This window comes from Trachinotus anak, unplaced genomic scaffold (assembly GCF_046630095.1).
Source record: "Trachinotus anak isolate AG129_WGS33_773 ecotype Australia unplaced genomic scaffold, CSIRO_AGI_Tana_v1 ptg000049l, whole genome shotgun sequence".
NCBI classification, from domain to species: domain Eukaryota; kingdom Metazoa; phylum Chordata; class Actinopteri; order Carangiformes; family Carangidae; genus Trachinotus; species Trachinotus anak.
Window position 1 is genome coordinate 278,737 of NW_027273900.1, and position 19,207 is coordinate 297,943.

Sequence of the window (19,207 nt, forward strand, 5' to 3'; positions counted from 1 at the left end):
TATCTCTCCTTGTCCTGCAGATACAGTTACAGCCCCTACACCTCCTTTCTCCTCCTCTCATCTCCCACCTTCTCCTCATTTCTGGCTCTGCCTGTCTTGAAGAAGTGGGTCGCAGACTACAGCTGCACTAAAAGCCTGGTCTGTGAAGAGAACTTCTCTAAATAAAACACTATAAGACCAGCGTCTCGGGGGGGCCTCATCATACATAAACCCAACAAAGACGAGAGAAGAGGGGAAGGAGTTCAACACGGAGACATAATGTATACGCAGCTCGATCGGTGAAGTGCCTCTGTAAAAACAGAGAGAAACAGAAGGCAAACACTCACATGTATTTTATATATATATATATATTTATATATACACACACACAAACACACATCAAAGCTTCAATGGAAGTACTGACAATAGTTTCCCATATTAGTCACAGTGAAGGTTTTAATGTGATCAGTCCAGTAGGTTTGTACTTGTTATTCTTCCACCGGCAGTACTTTGCTTTTTTCTGTCATCAGGGACAATGAACCTAATTTGACATTTTTATATACAGTATATTCCAGTTTCCTTGTGACTGTATTTCTCACATCAGAAACACTGACTTTAAGCACCATCTTCAGACTGAAATTTGTGTTAAATATTAATGAAATTTGCTACAGATATTAAAGGACCCTATAAACAAAACAGTCTAATGACTTTGGTTTTCACATATCCTCCAACACCACAGCAGGTTAATATTTTTGTTCTGTTGAAACACAATATTAGATATGAGCCGAACTGTGATGAGATTTTTGTGGAGACTCTCATATTCCCCAGAGGATGAATCCTGTGTTTACGGCTCCAGCCATCATAAGGTTGACATTTTTGATTTTTACTAAAATGTCTTGACGACTACTGAATACATTTCCATGAAATCTGACGTTGTGATCTACACCTACACATCCATATGTGAAGCTTTAGTACAAGATGTACCCTGGTCGAACAAAGGGGGGATGTTTTACTGTATGCTGACAGAGAACAGAAGAAATACAAGCACCAACAGGTAGGAACAGAAATTATGTGACATTGTCATTATCACAGAGCGACACCTTCACAGTTCAGGTACAGATCCAATTTCATATAAGATGTCAGCACCTGTTATATGTTCTTTATATGCACAACATGATTCTTGAACACTGCTGTACTCGAGTGTAACTGAGAGATACTGACTGTCCAATGATCAGTGAAAGAGAGGAAGCAGTAACTTCATTTAAAAATCACACATCACTTAAAGTTAATATTAGCATGTTCCACTGCAACAGTCTCATGCACTGAAATTCTCACATTGCTAAAAAACTGAGCAGCTTCCATTCTGGGGCAACAGGGACACCATGTGGAAACAATCTGCCGCACCAATTAAAAAGAGCGGAGAGAAACGTCAGGCTGCTGAGGAGAGAATTTAATGTGACGGCCGGTTCCTTCAGAGTCTAAGGAGACCAGGGACAGCTCTGGTGATCCACAGATAAGAAGCAGCTCAGACTGCTCCGTTTGGAGACCTGATGATGGTCGGATGAATAATAATTACAAAAGTTATGAGTGATGAGGAAACAGCTGCATAATCTTTAAATCTTTACCCTAGAAAATTTGATGTTCAACAATCACTGAAAGAGTGAAATACGGTCAGAGGTTTCTGCACTTTAATAAAAAAATCCCCCCCCCCCCAATCACCAGAAAAAATTCCTTGTACGTGAAAACATACTTGGCAATAAACCTGATTCTGATTTTCATACTTTCACAGGTATCAGTCCTAAGACCAGTAATAACTAATATCAGTAATAATTCATATCAGTAATAACCTCAATCTGAAAGACGATATATCTGGACCCTTTTGTTTGTCTAATGAGTCAAATTAGAAGTGTTGATTTGTCCAAACAAGGCAGTTCTGATATGTTGAACAATAAAGGGATAAAGTTACAGTGCACATATCTCCACTGTAACAACACTATTTATTATTTTTTTATTAAATATCTATGAATCATAGTTGAAGCATCTTGCACAACCACGACAAATTTGCCGCCACTCATTCATTCATGAAATCTTTCTGTGTCAGTCGTGGAAAAGAACCAGCACGATCCAATTATCACAATTAAAGAGACGCCATGAAAAGAAACTGGGACTACGTGTAACTATCTCAGGGATTAGAGCCCTGTTGACCCTGAGTGACCTGGGTCACGGAGAGAAGGCTTTGGGCCGACAACGGCACACACATCACAGACGACAGTACAAACTGTGTCTTGTGTTTTCACAGTGACAGTTCAATCACCAGTAATAAGGAAAACTGTGTAAAATCATATCATGAAGTTGTACAAATTTCTACATTTATTAAATAAATATAGAAATGCAGAAATAAATGTCAGGATACAGAGACAGCATTTTTTTAAATTACCAAAATCCACTTATTTTGCATTTATTTATGCATTTAATTATTTGTCATTTTTTTGTCCTTCATACACGCTGGCTGCCATAGATAATATTAATACTATAGATAAAAAACAGAGCTTCTTATTAAATATTTTATCATTTTATATATATATATATATATATATATATATATATATATATAGTGGATTCACATAATGTTCATTTGAATTTTTACGTTGAGTTTAATCAGATGTACTCTCCTACCCTGTAAATCAGCTCTGATCTCTGATCTTCTTTCAGTCTCCACTCTCTTATCTAAGTGAATGGACAGAACGTGTTCAGGAAAACACAGTGGTCTTGGATAACAGTCTAAAGTGACTCATTCTGGCAGCTCTTGTGGTTTCAGATCAATGGAAAAACAACCCAGCTGCCAAATATTAGCGGGTCTTAATCTGCTTTACATCATCAGCAGCTTGATTTTACTTGTCTGCAAAGACGGGACTTTTTCTTCTGGTCAACAAAACCACTTTTTAGAACATTTGCTTTGCTTTGTACAATCTTTCATCTTTTCATTTCCCTTTAGCCATGCTAGCTCAATGGCTGTAGGGATGGCAATGTCAGTGTGTCAGTCGCTCAGTCCACCACTTTGGTCCAGACTGAAATATCTCAACTACAATTAGATGGATCGCCATGACATTTTGTACAGTTGTCCATGGTCCTCAGAGAATAAATCCTACTGACTTCAGTGATCCTCCCAATTTTCTTCTACTGCCGCCAATAGGTCAAAGTTTTCACCTATCCTGAGGAATTTCTCAGCATCGATTGGAAAGATAAAAAGAGAAGCTGATTTTTGTGCAGACACTGATCCTCACTCAAGGACAAATTGCAGTCACCTTGATGATCCCTGATTTTACATCTTCTACTATCATCAGGAAAAAGTCATAATTGTCCTGTTCTTATCAAACACCTGAGAACTGTAGCATTTTCATCAGCCTCAGTAATTAGCAAATGTTAGCTTGCTAACATGTTAAACTTGGATGGTGGTATAAACATTTTACCTGCTTATGTAGCACAAAGCACAGCTTCATAGTGACTGTTGTTTACTCTGGTTTGTCATTTTGTGAAACTAACAAAAGTGCAAAATGTGTGGAAAGTCTATTTTAGTAGTATTAGTAGTTTTCTTCTCAGTTATGATGAAAACCATGAGAAACATATGTAGGATTCATTTACAATGTTAAAACCCAGCACTAGGTGGAAATGAGCCCCATGTGTGTCAATCAGTGTAATCAATGTTTATGCCCCTCCCTAATTACATGTTTACACACCAAAGTTATTGACTGTCTGAAAGCTTCCACCCTGTAAACTACTGCATTCATTCACTATGGAACAGTGACAGGGTGATCTAATTGAATTACAGCAGACAGTCTTAAGCTGAAATAGATCGCCACCTTAGGCCTCTGTGCTCATAGCTAACTATTTTTAATCCCATTGACGCAGTAGGAGACCGGGCTACTTGAGGGGATTAGTTGTGGAGCGTTGGGAAGTTATAAATGGACGTAAAGGTGGGGATCAGGAGGAGTGAGACGGGACAGACAGATCCAGACACCTCATCCTGAGACTGCAGCAGTCCTGCCGAGGAGCCAGCACCTAAACTACCAAAACCACCTTCAGCTTTCTGACATCCAAGCATCATCCATAACCATGGAGCCAGTGGCCCAGACGGTGACTGCCTCTGCAGCCTTTGACAGAGAGACTTTCCCCAGGAAAGCCCTGCGAGTGACCCCCAGAGGAGCCTCATCTCATTTTGTGGGGAGCTCGATCATGATCTTGTCCTCGTTTGCGGTCTCTACTTTAGCTATGAACTGTGGGAAGAGGATCCAGGAGTCCAGGAACAAACCCAACGGGAACTAGCAACAGCAGAGAGATGGATATGCCTTTATTTTTTAGTTAACCTTTGTTAAGGCAAGTCAATGAAGAATTTATTTTTATGGAGATATGATGAAAACCTTTCATAGCCAACTGCCTTTTGTGTTCCTGTAGAAAAATGTGACGTGTGTTTTGTCGTGGGTGAAGTTTCCTGAGTGTTCGAGTGTGAGCCTGGAGGATCAGAGGAGGAGGAAGCTCTCATGATGCGGCACAAATCAACAACAGAAGAAGACTGATGACTGACTGCTGTGACTTCTGAGAGACACTCCAACACTCTCCGGGTTAATACAGATCACAGTGTGGTACTTCAGGAGAAGGAAAATATGCAGTAAAACCATGTTTTCACCTTGTTACCTCATACTTGTATCATTAGTCTCAACATGTAAGACTGTGAAAAATCTCAAGATGTTTTAGTTCAACTGACAGTGATACAAATGTCATTTATCGTCATTAGATATCAACACTGGCAGGACGAGACATAATATCAGTATCACAATAAAAGGAAAGTCTTCCCAGTTTTCCTGTGAGGGCTGAATCTCTGCACTAACTTAGTATCAACTAACAGAGAATGAAAAGCTGTCAGTAGCTTGTTTTCAGTGTTTACTCAGAATCTAACCTGTTTTTAATTTTACAGTTTGATTTCTATATTAATTATATTTCTATTATTACAGACAGATTCTTTTGTGGCTCCTTGTTTTCAGACATTTGAGAAATTAAACTTCACTTGTTACATGAAAAAATGTATTTAGAATAACATATTAATTGTATTAAAAATTGTATGCTATGATGTATGTACAGTACTGTTGCCTAAAAAATATGACATATGTCCCAAATCCACATTCCAAACTAGCTGTGAATATGTTTTTAATGTATAGTGTGTCACTATGGCAAAGTAACGAAACACACAACCCAGACAACATGTGCAGTAAACACAGCTGATGTGAGTGGGTTGTCGACGCAGGCTGTTCACAGGTGGGAAAATTCTAGTAAATTGTGGGTGAAACAAAACAAAAAACAAAATAAAGTATCAAATCTTTCTGCTTGTGAAGTTTTTGATGGATGTCTGACGTGTGTCATTTCTTGTTCATATTTACTGGATAAGTACTTTTTTTTTATTTTAATAACTGCTAAAACATTATGACAATAAGTATGTGCTATATAGAATCAATACACAGTACTGGAGTAGTTTATGGATTTGGCCTACAGCTCATGATGTTGGTGAACAAGCCATCACTCTGTGTTTGTCAGACTGGTGGATGTTGAGCGTTTGTAAATGTCAGCCATGAGAACGTGGTTGTGCTGTGACCCATGATGGTTCATGTGAAGCACTGATGGCGCTTTTCAGACCCCTGCTGTTCTGTCATGTTGCCACTAGAGGGCAATGTTGGTATTAAAGATTACAACTTTCAAACAACAAATGCTGTGCAGAATTAAAAAAAGGTTCTGAAGAAGGCGAAACATGAGTTCTAAACATTGTGTTTATGTATAAAAATACATATAAACAGAGCAAATAATGAAATTCTATGACTCAAGTTTGCACTGGTGATACAAACATCAGGTGCCAGCAATGTTTCATTCAAGTCCGTGCACACCTGTGGCCGTTTATGAAGATCTCACAGTGAGCGGTTGTCAGATCTTCATAATGTATGTTTGTGCGTGTCCTCTGATGTCTTCAGAGTGTGCTGAGGCTCTTCAGCCTCCGCTCAGTGAGGAAGCGGTGTGTCTGGTGGGTTGGGTTTTGGTTGTTACCTCCAGCTGAAGCACCAAAGTAGGACAACATGGACCTGTTGTTTTGCTGCTGTGCTGCCTTCTCCCCATCCTCCTCATCATCATCCCTGAGGACAGATTGGACAAAACAAGCCTGATTTTTACACGGGGGTTGGTGCTCGTCTCCTGAGGTAAAATGATTTGCACAGACATTAAGTGTGGAAATCAAAGGGGTTGTGGTTTTCACAGACTAACACATGTAAGAAGTCTTACAGTCATGTGAAAAATTAAGTACACCCCATGGAAATGGTTTACTTTTTCATCATATTTGAGCTAGCAAACAACCCTAAGCCTGTCCTCTTTGAAACAGGGCCTATTAAAAACAGATCAGTTACACGGTGAAAGTAAGTACACCCCTACACTGATCACTCCTTCAAATCCATAAAATTAGAATCAGGTGCTCCAGATTTGGTGACAATGACCGGAACCTGCTCCAGGACTGCATGTGTAACCTGTCTCATTTAAATCCACAGGGTCTGGTGTTCACTTCGCTATTTAAGTGCAGGGTGTCATTCTGCCAAGAGCTGTCTAAGTCCTACAGAGAAAAGGTTGTCTATGCCTACCAGTCTGGCAAAGGATTTAAAAAGCTCTCTGAACTACTTGTAATAAATAATCATCAATAAATGCTGTAGATTTCAAATAGACCGGCTGCCACAACAAATTCAGCCCAACAGCAGACTGTTGGATGCTAAAAGAAGTCTCCAAGAATCTGGATCTGAAGGTAACTCTTGCAACTGTTGGTGTCAAAGTGAGTTTGCATTTGACTTGTATGGGATAAATGCCAGAGAAAGGAGGTTTGAGGATGTCAGGCCATCTGTCCGACTGTCACAGTTGAATCAGAAATGATCCTTTTAATAGGATAATGATCCAAGAACACGAGCAAACCCACCAAGGAAAAGCTCAAAAAGAAGAAGGGGAGGAGGGAGAGTTATGGAATGGCCCAGTCAACACCCAGATTTAACTCCCATTCAAATTATGTGTGTGTGTGTGTGTGTGTGTGTGTGTGTGTGTGTGTGTGTGTACGGGGGGGGGGGGGGGGGGGGGGGGTTGTTTACATGGAGGAGTGGTCAAAAACTTTAACCAAGCTGATTTCAGAGACTGATGGTTAATTATGCAAAACGCCTACAAGGAATTATTTCTATTCAAGGATATATTTTTGTTGAAGATCTGATTGGAAAAGCTTTTTACTTGTGGTTTTGTTTAAGTGTGACCTTTCTCTGTGATCACTGTAACAAACAGCAGCACGTTCTCTTGTTCAAAGATGTTCTAAAAGTCAACAATGTCTATGCGATGTACTTATTTTTTCCACACACTCAGAAACACACATTCAAACGGAAGCAATTTTAAAAGCATATTGTCAAGCTATTTCAGCTTCTATGGACTATGAAAAAGCTGAAAACCAATTTAATGCTTTTTGAAAATTCTTCCTATCTGCTAGATACTTGTTAATAAACAGGAGAAGCAGTAATTTTCCTGTAAACCATGGTTTCATGCTGGATTTCAATGGCATTTTTTAACTCCCTAAACCAACCTCTGACTTTATACATGTGATGACTTTAGTCAAAGTCAAGTGTGAGGGCTCTTTACCAGTGGACAGTCGCTGCCTTGCTGTCCATCAGGGTTTGGGCAGTGCTCCAGCTAAATCGAACAAACTGAGGGTAACCGAACACTGGGTCCAGGTACTTCAGCAGCCACGCTTTAGTCTTGGGGTCTGAAAATACAGGAAGAAGTTGGTCTGAGCTACGTTTATCGACATGCATTCTAACAGCCTTTTTTAAGCAGTGTTATGAGTAACAGAGTTGGGTGTCACTGGAAAGATTATATTAGCTGCTGACTGTTTCTGTTACCATTTGGGTATCCTGAGCCATAATCTGTGTCCACCTCTCCCAGGTCCTCAGCAAACCTCCAGCCTTTTACAATATGGTCCCTGGCAACCTGAAAATGATCACACAACATAATCAAAGCCACAGACCAACTCTGAACAGATCTTAAAATATAGACGTTGAGTTTTCAGTGGCACCAACACAATCACTCATGGAAACTGTAACATCATTAACTCATTATTCAACCAGCAGTCTGCTGATGGAAAAACCAAACCCCTCCAGCTCTGAAGGTGGACTAACTGCACTAACTGCCTGCTCAGATGCCAAGGAATGAATTTTTTGAAGTTGTTTCTTACTATAATGAGTGAGAGAGGGACAGGGAAGGTGGGGAGAGAGAGAGGCGATGATATGCAGCAAACTGCTTGGGCTGGATTCAAGCCCGGGCCACTATAGTAAGGACTGAGCCTAAATGGTATGAGCTCTACCAGCTGAATGACCAGGCACCAGGACTCTGAGTCTGGAGAACTGGTTTTACATCACCACTCCTGCTATGAAACAAATACATGAACATGTAGCTGTAAAACAACTAGAAACAAATCATTTTGTGTTACATGCTGCTTGTCATTAATTTCCTCCCCCCATCTACTAGGATAGAGGTGTGAACCTGAACAAACATTTGCTATATGATATAAACCATTCAAAAGATCGTCTTCTTTCAATAAAGGCTAAGGAAAGGAGGAGATTCAGAATAATTTAACTTCTAAACAAATTAAAGTGTGCATAGCTGTGAGTTTTAGAATAAGAGGAAGTATAATTAAGAAGGTCAATAAGAATGAAGGAGGAGCCTTAGACAGCATTTTGATGGTCTTTACTAACCTTTGCACAGATACTGGCTGCACTGACAATAGGGAAGAGGGAGTCGGCCTTTGGCCTCACAGTCACGTCAATACCAGGGAACCGCTGGGAGAGTTTCTCCTCATACTTCTCTGCTGGGCCAACTGTGTCCACATAAACCTGCACAACATCAGACAGATGGAAGAACGCAGACCAAGACAGAACAGACAAGAGAAAAAAAGCAGAGGGAAAAGGGGAGTCAGGTCACTGCAAGCTAAAGGCTTTCAATGACCTGAACTAGAGATAGACCTGTCCACTGAGGAAAATTAGAAACATGAAACCTGACCTGAGAACTGGAAAAGTAGTTCAGAACACCAACCGTCTGCTAATACACCGTCTGCAAGTTTTAAGCCCACATGGAGCAGTGCCTCAGTTACCTCATCCAATTACAGTCCTAAAAACTGACACACAGAGGGCGATCACCATGGCTGTCTGTAATATGCACAGTCTAAAATATGGTGAAGCTGCATGAAAGCTGGTGGTCTATTGCCTTTTGATGGCCTGACTAAAGACGTAAAAGTTAACTTAAATTTGTCCATATAGACACAGTAGAAAATGAGACCTACACAGTAAAACATGTATAATCATGTAAATGACTCCCTACCTCTTTGAGCTGAACTCCACTGTCCAAGGCAAACTGTACTAGACCGATCGCTGTATCATGTGAAAGAGCATTCAGGTTGTATTTTGTCCTTGAAGCAAAAGCAAAGATAATGTTAGGGTGCATGAACTGAAGTAACGAGTCTCTGTGTGCATGATGTTGTATGTGCCAAATACCTCTGTAACATGCTGGTAGAGATGGTGTTGGGGGAGAGAATCTGCAGCGCCCAGCCCACATAATTTCTGGCTTCATCCAGTTTTTGGAAAAGGTTCTCTCTCTCTGCTTCTGTTAGGGTCTTTGAATCTGTTAAGTGAGTAATGAAATGCAACTATTTAAGAATGCAGGGGAGAAATTTTATTCATCACTAAGCCTGTAAGTAAATGATGCAATATTCAGAGTGTATATTGATTTGGAAGTAGCATCTTTTAGCTACAGCTGTTTAACAAATGGTGGTAAACAGTGAACAGGGTGACTTCACCACAGGATTACCTGCCACTTTCAAGTCCTTCAGATCCTCCTTTTTGGAAACTGGACAGAAACATATTCCATACACCATGGGTCCTGGATCACAAAGCACAAATATTATGATACCACATGTCTCACTCTACGGTCACTGCTAAAATAAATGACAGTAAATCAAATCAACAGCTTACCCAGCACAGGGCCCCTGCCTGCCTCATCTATGCCCAGACAACAGTCCTCAATCTTGCAGACATCTGGGATGTGGGAAGCCAGCCGGCAGCTGACAGAGTTGTCTGTTTCAAAGGGACTGAGATCCATGGCTGCTGGCAGAAGAAACATAAGCTGAGCTGGAGCGGCCTTCACAGTCCCCCGACCTCAGCCAAAGTCCTCATAATCCCCACAAGTCTCTGCCTGAACACCGCAGAAGATCTGTGGGGAGATCTGTGTGGAGACAGACTCAAACGTCTCGGAACTACAAGAAGGAGCCGGTGAAACCAAGAGGACACAGATTCATGGCTGCTCCCAGGAGCCTGCACGGTGACTCACCGCCTTCTCTGAAAACCAGTCTCATTTACATCCAACTGCAAACGCTTGGTGACTTCATCACGTGTCGGGGTTATTACGACTCCCTGTCATGGTAGCTGCACAAACGACAGACACACACGTCTGTTGTGTAGCTCCTGCCCCGTGTTGTGAGGCTGTGGCTAAATGCTACACATTGTTGATGTGGTTCAAACTTCCGGCCTTTTTAACAAAAACACGCAGATGCTTTCGGTTTAAATGCTGAATCTCGGTTGTGTCGAGAAAACCTTTAGGTGTCACATCTCATGATAACACTGAATAAAGTCAATTCTTACCTGTTTACCCGGTGACTTTTATCAGTTTGGTGTTGCGTTTGCCTGCTCCGGATTTGGCGCCCCGGAAAAACGTCTTCTTCGTCTTATTAAAAACTGTAGGCGCATTACCGCCACCACGTGGTCTGGAGCCTGAGCCGAGTCTGACCTGGAAATGTGGGTGTTTTCTCACCTGGAGTTGACCCAGACCACCTCCTGGACACCAGCTCATCCAGAGGGTCTCGGTGCGATTGTTCTGGTCCCACACCTGCCCAAGGAATAGCACCTGGGGGGAAACCAACCAGGGCTCATTTAACCGGACTAAAAGGCGCAGTTCCTTTGCTCTGGTCCGATTAAGTTGATGAGTTTGTGAACTTGTAAAATTTTCTTCTTGGTTCTGTTTGTTTTCACACAGAGAAAATTTCAAGTGAACCAAAACGCATCACTACAAACCACGTGAGAAGGTTCACTCCACTTATTGGTCAGATTGTCCGGCGGGAGGCGGAAGTAAACACAGGAAGAAAGGCCTGACTCCGGACTGAGGCATGGATCAGCATCAGACATGACATTTTTCACAGCTCTAATATGTTTCTGGGGGATTTACCGACAGACTGTCCAGCACCAGAACGCAGATTCGCGTCGGTACGTCGCCATGATGCTGTCCAGACTCTGATCGTGAGGACGGGCCGCTGTGAGACCTTTGAGAAGGATGGAGCTGATGTTGAGGATGTACAATGACATGCTAACATCACGTCTTCACCTGCTGGTGAGATCGGGTCAGTTCAGAGCTCTTTCACACCAAAAATCCCGCTCCAGAGTTCGTTTGGGACCGGACCGAGACCACCTCCTCAAAAGGGGCTCGGTGGGATTGTTTTGTTCCGCACCCAAATGCTTTACTGTTTTTGCACCAAGAGGTAAAACCATCCAGGGCTCGATTTAACCGGACTAAAAAGCATAGGTGTGAAAGCAGCCTAAGAGCTCACCTGGCTCCAAAAACAACATTTTAGAAATTAATATAGCAGCAAAGAACTATTTTCTATGTAGAGATAAAGAGGAGAAATATAGTAGTAGGAGAACTGAGTCATACCCTCTCTCTTTGTGTTGTAGTCTGAGTTTCTCTGTTCTTTGTTTTGGTATCTGGTCTCCTCACATTTATGAAGACACAGGGACCGCCCACACAGGAGATGGCACAGTGCAGTATGCAGCATTCAGGTGAGGGTGACCCTCCAGATCGTTTTCGCCTCAGAAGGCCTCAGACAAACAAAGAGATATGACCCGAGCACAGGCATGGGGACTAGGCCACCGACTCAAATCCCGGTCGGCCAGTGGCCGACCATTAATGTTTTTACCAGCTCCAACAGTGTCTTTACCAGCTCCGTTGGTGTCGTTTGTGCAGCCTGTCCCAGATAAGTCCAAGACTGAATTTCTTTCCCCAGTCCAGCCATGGAGCTCATACTGGTCTGGCTTCACTGAGATGAAGATGAAACCCTGCAAGCTGCTAAAGGCTCCAGCCTGACTCTGAACTGGCTTTTCTTCTCCTCAATGTGTAAGTAACATGATGTTACATGTCTGTTTTCATTATTGACAGCTACAGAAGGCATGATAACATTAGCTAACTTGCTGTTACCCATATTATGAACTTATATGGCAAATGTTGCTGACGCTAGCTAGCTTACTGCCAGCATTGCTGTGGAGCACATCACTGCAATGCTAGCTGGGCTAATGGTTGTAGCTGTTTTTTGTTTTTTTTTGTCGGCTCTTGTGTACACAACTTTACCCTGTTGTGCTTCTTGTTGTTTGTTTAGTTGCTGCTTTCACTGGGCTTCATAATACTGTGCTGACTGAGAACATGGGGGGGGTGTGGATGAATGCAGGCTGGAGGTGTGGCTGATGAAGCATTTGTTTTGGTCTGTTGCTGCTGGTCTAGTGCGAGGTCTACTTTTCTTCAGTTATGCTGCAAAAACAGGAAACCCTTAAGTAGAGCTCATTTTAATTACTTTTAATAGAACTGCAACAATTATTTTTTATTATGGATTAATCTCCTGATTTGCTTTTCTATTAATTGATTGAATGTCTGGTTTGTTAAAAGTGAGAAATGTATAATAATGGAGAGAAAGTCACTTCTTCACAGTACTTGTTTTGTCCAACCAATATTTCAAACCTCAGAATTATAAAAAAAAAAAAAAAATTTTTTTAAAAGCAGCAAATCCTCACATTTGAGAAGGTGAAACCATGAGACATTTGACAACTTTGTAAGAAAAATGACTTTTGACAATTATCAAAATAGTTACCAATTAATTTAGCCAATCATCTCATCGATTAATCAACTATTAATTGTTGCTGTATTTATAATCACTTTTAGGTAGTTTAATTTAGAACATGTCATATTTGTTTAGTATGAAAAATCTTAAATTCTAAAGCAACGAGTAAATAAAGTTTTCAAATAAAATAAACTGCAGTAAAAATATAATATTTCCCTTTAAGACTCAAGTAAAACATAAGTGACTCAAAGTTGTACCTAAGTACAATACTTGAGTAAACCACTGCTGAAAAATAGGCCACTCCATTACAAGTAGAAATAATTAATCAGCACAATTAAATAAAAGTAATGAGAGAATGCCCCCAGAGTGTTATTGTATATTATTGGATTATTATTAATTACAAATTAATATGTAATCAGCATGTTGATGTTGCAGCACTGTGACATTAATTTGAATTTATAGTCATACTGCTGAGTACAATGAACAATTTTTAAAATAAATATTTTTTTAAAATAATAGCTGATGTATCTTTTATTTAAAATAAATAAATAATGCAGTGTAGTAATATGTAGAATATTTGCCTCAGTGGTGAAGTGGAGTACAAGTCAGAAGTAGCATAAAATGGAAATATTGAAGTGATACAGAAGGGTTAAAATCTGGAAATGTACTTTGTGGAAATGCACATTGCTGTGATGTGGGATCAAGAGTGACTGTAGCTGAGACCAAAATCAGTCTAGTATTTACTACTTCCTATTATTTTCTGCTCACATCCAAAGTTTATTCATAACAAGGATCTGTGTGTGTGGCTCACCTATGTGGATGTATTATTGACTTAATCCAATTTCTTTTAGAGCCACAGGATCTTAAATTCCTTAACTAACTGTGGTCTATGTATATAATGTTATTTTTATGTTTTTTCTTCCATCACTTATCTACAACACCCTGCCCTGTGAATACGTTCCCTTTTTCTTTTTAAATTAATGTCACGTTCTACACCTCGAATATTGTCGCCGCCTCCTTTATAACATCTCACTGCCTCCACCATGATCTTTGTTTTACAATGAATTTGACATTTTGCTTTGGATGCCGTCTGAATGCTTTTTAACTGTAGCTGAATGTGGAGGCAGGGAGGCAGCCTCAGGTGGAGAGGAGAGGGCAGTGTGAAAGGAGAGCCATGTACAAAAGTCCAAGTGTACGCTGGTTACGCTGAAATTGGCCTTGCCTCTGGCTCTTTACACCCACCCCGTCTCTCTCTTTCTGTCCCTCTCCTTCGCTGAATGACTCTCTTTGTCTTTCTCAGTAACACGCAGTCCCCAGCTGATTAAATGTGGGGAATTAGTAGTCAATTTTAGCCTACAACACACAAACACACTAAACAGCTTAGGTTGGTGGGGCTCCGATTGTGTTTTTATTGCAGTTCACACGTCAGCAGCGTGTTTTTCATTTTATTTTTTTCAACCTCTCTTGCTAACTGCAGCATGTGTTTTCTCCACACCACATAAAATCACGATCCTACGCAGGATTTTTATAAATAAATTGATTTAATAAATGACAACAATAATATTTCAACATTGCTTTTCTTGTAAGGAAGCGAAAATACTCAAGTGAATGTATAGCAAACACTTTACAAAACTATCCAGAATTATACAAAATGGAAGAAGCAAAGTCGTGACACACAATGCATTATTACTTACATAAAAATAATAACTACATGGTAAGAGGGTCAGTATAAAATGATAAAGTAAGCATCACTTAATAAAGGTGAAACCTGTGGTAATGACCATTATTCACATTGCTGAAGAGGAAGAGGGCTGTTTGTAAAGACAGAAACATGCTTTTGGCCTACATGCAGCGCAGAACGGTCATACATGTGATTCTAATCCTTAAGTAGGACCCAAAGCTGGCCAATTATCTGGAGAGGTTTGGTTGAGACTTTGTGCTTATAGATTTTAACTGAGTAATTGGATAAATCAGATGTGAATCAGCAAAAATGTTAGGCACTTAGGAAGCAAAAAAGAAGACTGAAGTGGACGTTTAAGGTTCTGATATACTGAATACCTTCAGTCGATCAGGTATCCAGGGTCGCACTCCTCCATTGCTACTGGCACAAAATGAACAGTTGAGGTAAGTGTCCAAGACTGAGCGACAAGCTGAAGTACATCTTTAAGAGCTTTCTTTCCCTCTCGTTTTCCTATTTTCCCCTTAAATGCTTAATTGCTCAGTTCAGTGAAGTCCATGTAAAGAAAGGACAGAAATACAGACTGTGCTATCTACAAAGAAAGGAGGTTGCAGCTATCCTTTTCTGGCCACGAAAAAAAAAACAACCCCAGGGAACATCTCATTGAAACAAAACATGCTTTTTCCCAAAGCAGTGGTGCAGATGTGTAAGTGTAATATCAAATCAGTCACAATAAAGTTACACCCTAGGATATCAACAATGACAATAAAGTTACTACTCATATAAAATAACACAATGACATCAAAAACATCCTTTAGTTTGGTTAATAAAATCTGATTATGTCAGTTTGAACCCATCACGTCTGGGTCAAATCAGAGTCATCCACATCTATCCACTCAGTGTCTCTCTCACTTGTCTGCCGGTTGTATACACACTTGCTGTACATCCCAACTCATATATTTTTGATGGCACACATTTGTTATGGTTTATTTATCTTTTGATTGGCTGTGGACCCATGATTCACACCTTATACTGTGTGAGTTTGTGGCTGTTTTAACTGTGTAAGGCCCCGTGGATGCGTCCTGCATTACATTGGCTAAAAAAGTAAAAACCTCTAATACAACATCAATATGGCATGGACACACACACACACACACACACACACACATCTACACAATCACATGCTCACATATTTTCACACACACGGACACACACACGGACACACACGGACACACAGATCCACTCAGATCCACTCACACGCTTCCCATATTTCCCTCTGCTCAGCTGGTCTCCCTCAAGGTCTTGTGAGTGTGGTGTAAACAGGCTGCTCCCAGTGTGTGGGGCTGTGTGAGGGGGCCACGCTGGAGGGGTCTCCTATGGTGGTGTACAGAGGCCTCTGTGTAGGGCCCATGTAGGAGAAGGCTGAGTACAGCCCCGGGGCCTGGCTAGAGTGGGCATAGTACGCCCCGGGGGCCTGGTGATCTCCGTACTCAAACTGAGCCCTGGAGGCCAGCGAGGGGAAAGCGGAGCCGTAGTGAGGGAGGCTGAGCGGGGTGTAGGTGACATGGGTGCCTGAGGAGGGAGAGGACGAGGCCTCGGCGTAGTGGCTCCCAGATGCAGACTCGCTCTTGATCTGGGCCTTGGAGGGGTCAGAGGAAGACGGCGAGGCCTGAGGTTGCTGCTGCTGTTTGGAGAGCCAGGCAGAGTGCCCACTAGCGGCAGCCAGGGCGTAGGCATAAGATGAGGCCGAGGATCCAGCTGCAGGGGCGCCGGTTCCACTCTGCGGGTGGCCGTTTGGGGGGAGGTACTGGTCAAACTCGTTTACATCAAATGGCTCGATGTTGGACATCACCTCGTGGCTTATCTCGCCGATGTCCATGGTGCCAAAGTCGATGTGGGGTTTAGCGCCTGATGACGAGGGACCGCCGGATGCCCCTTCAGCTCCCACCCCGAGGGCTCCCCTGGACCCCCCTGATCCTCCGGCCGCTCCTGCTGTCCCATCCCTCTTGGCATCTGACAGTTTCCCAGACTGGAGCTCTGTCTTTGGGGTGGTGGGGGGCGTGGGTGGGCTGTGACCCTGACCTGAGGGAGAGAGGAGAATATGGTCAGGCGATCTTTGACAGCAGGTAAAAGAAAGCCTTTTTTTTTTTTTTACTGGTTTGTGGTTCTGTTCACGTTTTCTCCTACCAGCAGGATGGTGGTGGTGATGGTGGTGGTGGTGCAGGTCACCCAGGGGAGAGCCGGCCCCGCCGTTGTGCTCCAAATGCAGGGTCTTGTAGTGTGACTGGGAGTGGCTGGCCTCCCCTTCCCCCTGGCTATCGGACTCACTGGTAGTCGTTAGTTTGCCGTTTTTGCGTCTCCGGGGCTGGTACTTATACTCCGGGTAGTCCTTCTTGTGCTGTTTCCTCAGCCTCTCCGCCTCCTCGATGAATGGCCTCTTGTCGTTCTCGTTCAGCAGCCTGGGGGGAGAAAAACAAGGAGTGATTTAGACTCAGGAGTCGTTGGGAAAGAAGGCTATTTTCTGATGATGTTGCTATCAACCTCATGCGTAATGGATAAATACAGGGGCAGCATTTAGCTGGTATGAATCTGGGTCTGCATAAGTTATGAGTAAACACTATTTTTAAGGAAAGTAACATAGAAATGTTTCCCTCGTTAACAGCCACCAATCAGAGTTTATAATCTGACCACTGTAGGCTGCATCCTTCATGTACTTCAGAAACGCACTGTTCTTTCTGGGACAGCCTCTCCATACAAACCTCCACAGTTTGCCCAGGGTCTTGCTGAGCTCCGCGTTGTGCAGGTGGGGGTACTGGTCGGCCAGTTTCCTCCTCGCCGCTTGAGCCCACACCATGAAGGCGTTCATGGGCCTCTTGACGTGTGGCTTTGCTTTGTTTCCGTTGTTCACACGCACCGGCATAGGCACAAGTGTCCAGTCGTATCCGTCCAGCACCTGACTGACCGCCTCCCTGATCCCGATCGGGAAGCGGTCGTCTTCCTCCTCTGATTTGGCTCTGGATCTGCCTCCGTCCTCCCCGCTGCCGTCCGCCGCACAGAGCGCGGCCAGCTGCTGCGGCGGCCCGCTCAGAGGTGAGTCCTGGCCGGGCGGCGCTCCGGGCTGAGTGGGGGACAGTGAATGACCATCGTCTGACCCCCCGGGACTCAGCTCCGCCTCGGACAGGCTGTGCTCCTCGCCCGACATTTTCTTTAGACTTTTCTTTCAACTAGTGATAAGAAAACCCTTTGAATGCAAACGTTGTTTTCGAGAATCGTTGTAACTGAATGAGATGTTTGGAGTCTCCGACGTCCCAGTTACTGCCGACGCTTCTCAGCCAAAGCCATAGTACCGCTGCGTAAAGGTGTCCTTTCCACCGTCGGCTGGAAATCCTGTTCAGCAGAAGCTGCTACACCTAAAAATCATATGCAATATAACAGAAAATGATTTAGAAGGTCTGAGATTAAAATCCACAAGTTAATTATAATTTTAGTTTTGCTGTCAATCAGTCATGTCCCGGTTTATTTCAGGGTAAACGAGTTAAGCGTTTTAACGGACTAAATGTGGCCAAAAGGCATCTTCAGCCAACAATTATAGTAATAATAATGATAGGATAATAATAATAATAACAATAATAATAATGATAATAATAATATGAATAATATGAATAATAATGGTACGGAAGAACCGCGTCTAGAAAAAAAATATTTAAAGCCAAATTAAGGCCAAACCTAAACCTAAGTAAAAGTAAGAATACAGCGGCACATAAACGCTGATATGAAATATATCATTTTATCTTAGAAATTTTGTTTTAAAAAATTACATAACTTACCAATTTAGATGTCCAGTGGTTCAACATGGGAGTGTGTGGCTGCCTGCAGAGCCGATGAATGGCTGCTCTGTGTGGCACCGCGGAGCTTAAAGAGCGCCTTGTGAGAAGGACCGCGAGAAAAAAAAGTGATTGAAAGTGGAAAACATTCCCAGAGAGGCAGCATTCCAGCACACTGTCAGCCCCGCCCCCGGCACCGCGCCGGCCTGCGGTTGGTCATCTAATTATCCCGCCGCTCTCTCATTGGACAGGAGCGATACACCGTTCATGCCCCGTCTGTCCATCACAGGGCAACGTCCAACAGGGAAGAGGTGAGACTCGACGTCGCAGAGGCTTAAATGACTCCACAGTGCGGCCATTTAGAGCAGGAGAAGGCCGGGTCTGTGTGACGGGCTGACATCTTATATGAAGCAAATAAACAATCATGAGCAGAGTTACTGCCTCAACAAAAGGTTTCAGCTCCGATTTAACCGGATTCACTTGGACACAGGAAATAATCATCACAGTTTTCAGTTATGATAAAAACAGGTCTGATAAAGTTTTGTAAAGCTCAGACTAAAGGTAAACAGAAAAGAACACAGGCTGTGTGTTATTGGCTTTATTTGGGTCAATGATAATTATGTCATGAAAATAATTAACCCAACATCTGTGACCACAGAATAATCTATGAAAGCCTCAGAGTCTTTTACAGAAATAACGTAAAGTTTGTGTAGTGCTGGGATTTTCTCCTCATTCGACCAACTCTGG

General features: G+C 42.4%; 2 protein-coding genes across 5 annotated transcripts; both read right to left on the reverse strand.

Moving 5' to 3' along the window:
- Nucleotides 1-4,299: 4,299 nt before the first annotated feature.
- Nucleotides 4,300-10,976, reverse strand: rnaseh2a (ribonuclease H2, subunit A). Of its 4 annotated transcripts, XM_071473311.1 has the most exons (10): nucleotides 10,722-10,975; nucleotides 10,411-10,505; nucleotides 10,056-10,184; nucleotides 9,892-9,963; nucleotides 9,579-9,705; nucleotides 9,406-9,493; nucleotides 8,784-8,921; nucleotides 7,932-8,019; nucleotides 7,672-7,795; nucleotides 4,300-6,152 (listed from the first exon to the last, which is right to left on the reverse strand). In XM_071473311.1, exons 2-10 carry the CDS (start codon nucleotides 10,433-10,435, stop codon nucleotides 5,990-5,992), a joined length of 954 nt encoding a protein of 317 aa, XP_071329412.1. In that variant the 5' UTR covers nucleotides 10,436-10,505; nucleotides 10,722-10,975; the 3' UTR covers nucleotides 4,300-5,989. The 4 variants fall into 4 exon arrangements, with proteins under 4 accessions (XP_071329412.1, XP_071329416.1, XP_071329415.1 ...); XM_071473315.1 differs by lacking the exon at nucleotides 10,411-10,505 and having other exon boundaries at nucleotides 10,056-10,187; nucleotides 10,722-10,976; XM_071473314.1 differs by lacking the exon at nucleotides 10,411-10,505.
- A 3,504-nt stretch (nucleotides 10,977-14,480) lies between these two features.
- Nucleotides 14,481-18,590, reverse strand: LOC139615403 (transcription factor Sox-10-like). The gene is made up of 4 exons (XM_071473323.1): nucleotides 18,464-18,590; nucleotides 17,396-18,046; nucleotides 16,824-17,095; nucleotides 14,481-16,718 (listed from the first exon to the last, which is right to left on the reverse strand). The coding sequence occupies exons 2-4, from the start codon at nucleotides 17,836-17,838 to the stop codon at nucleotides 15,931-15,933; spliced, it is 1,503 nt and encodes a 500-aa protein (XP_071329424.1). The 5' UTR covers nucleotides 17,839-18,046; nucleotides 18,464-18,590; the 3' UTR covers nucleotides 14,481-15,930.
- Between the last annotated feature and the right edge of the window lie 617 nt (nucleotides 18,591-19,207).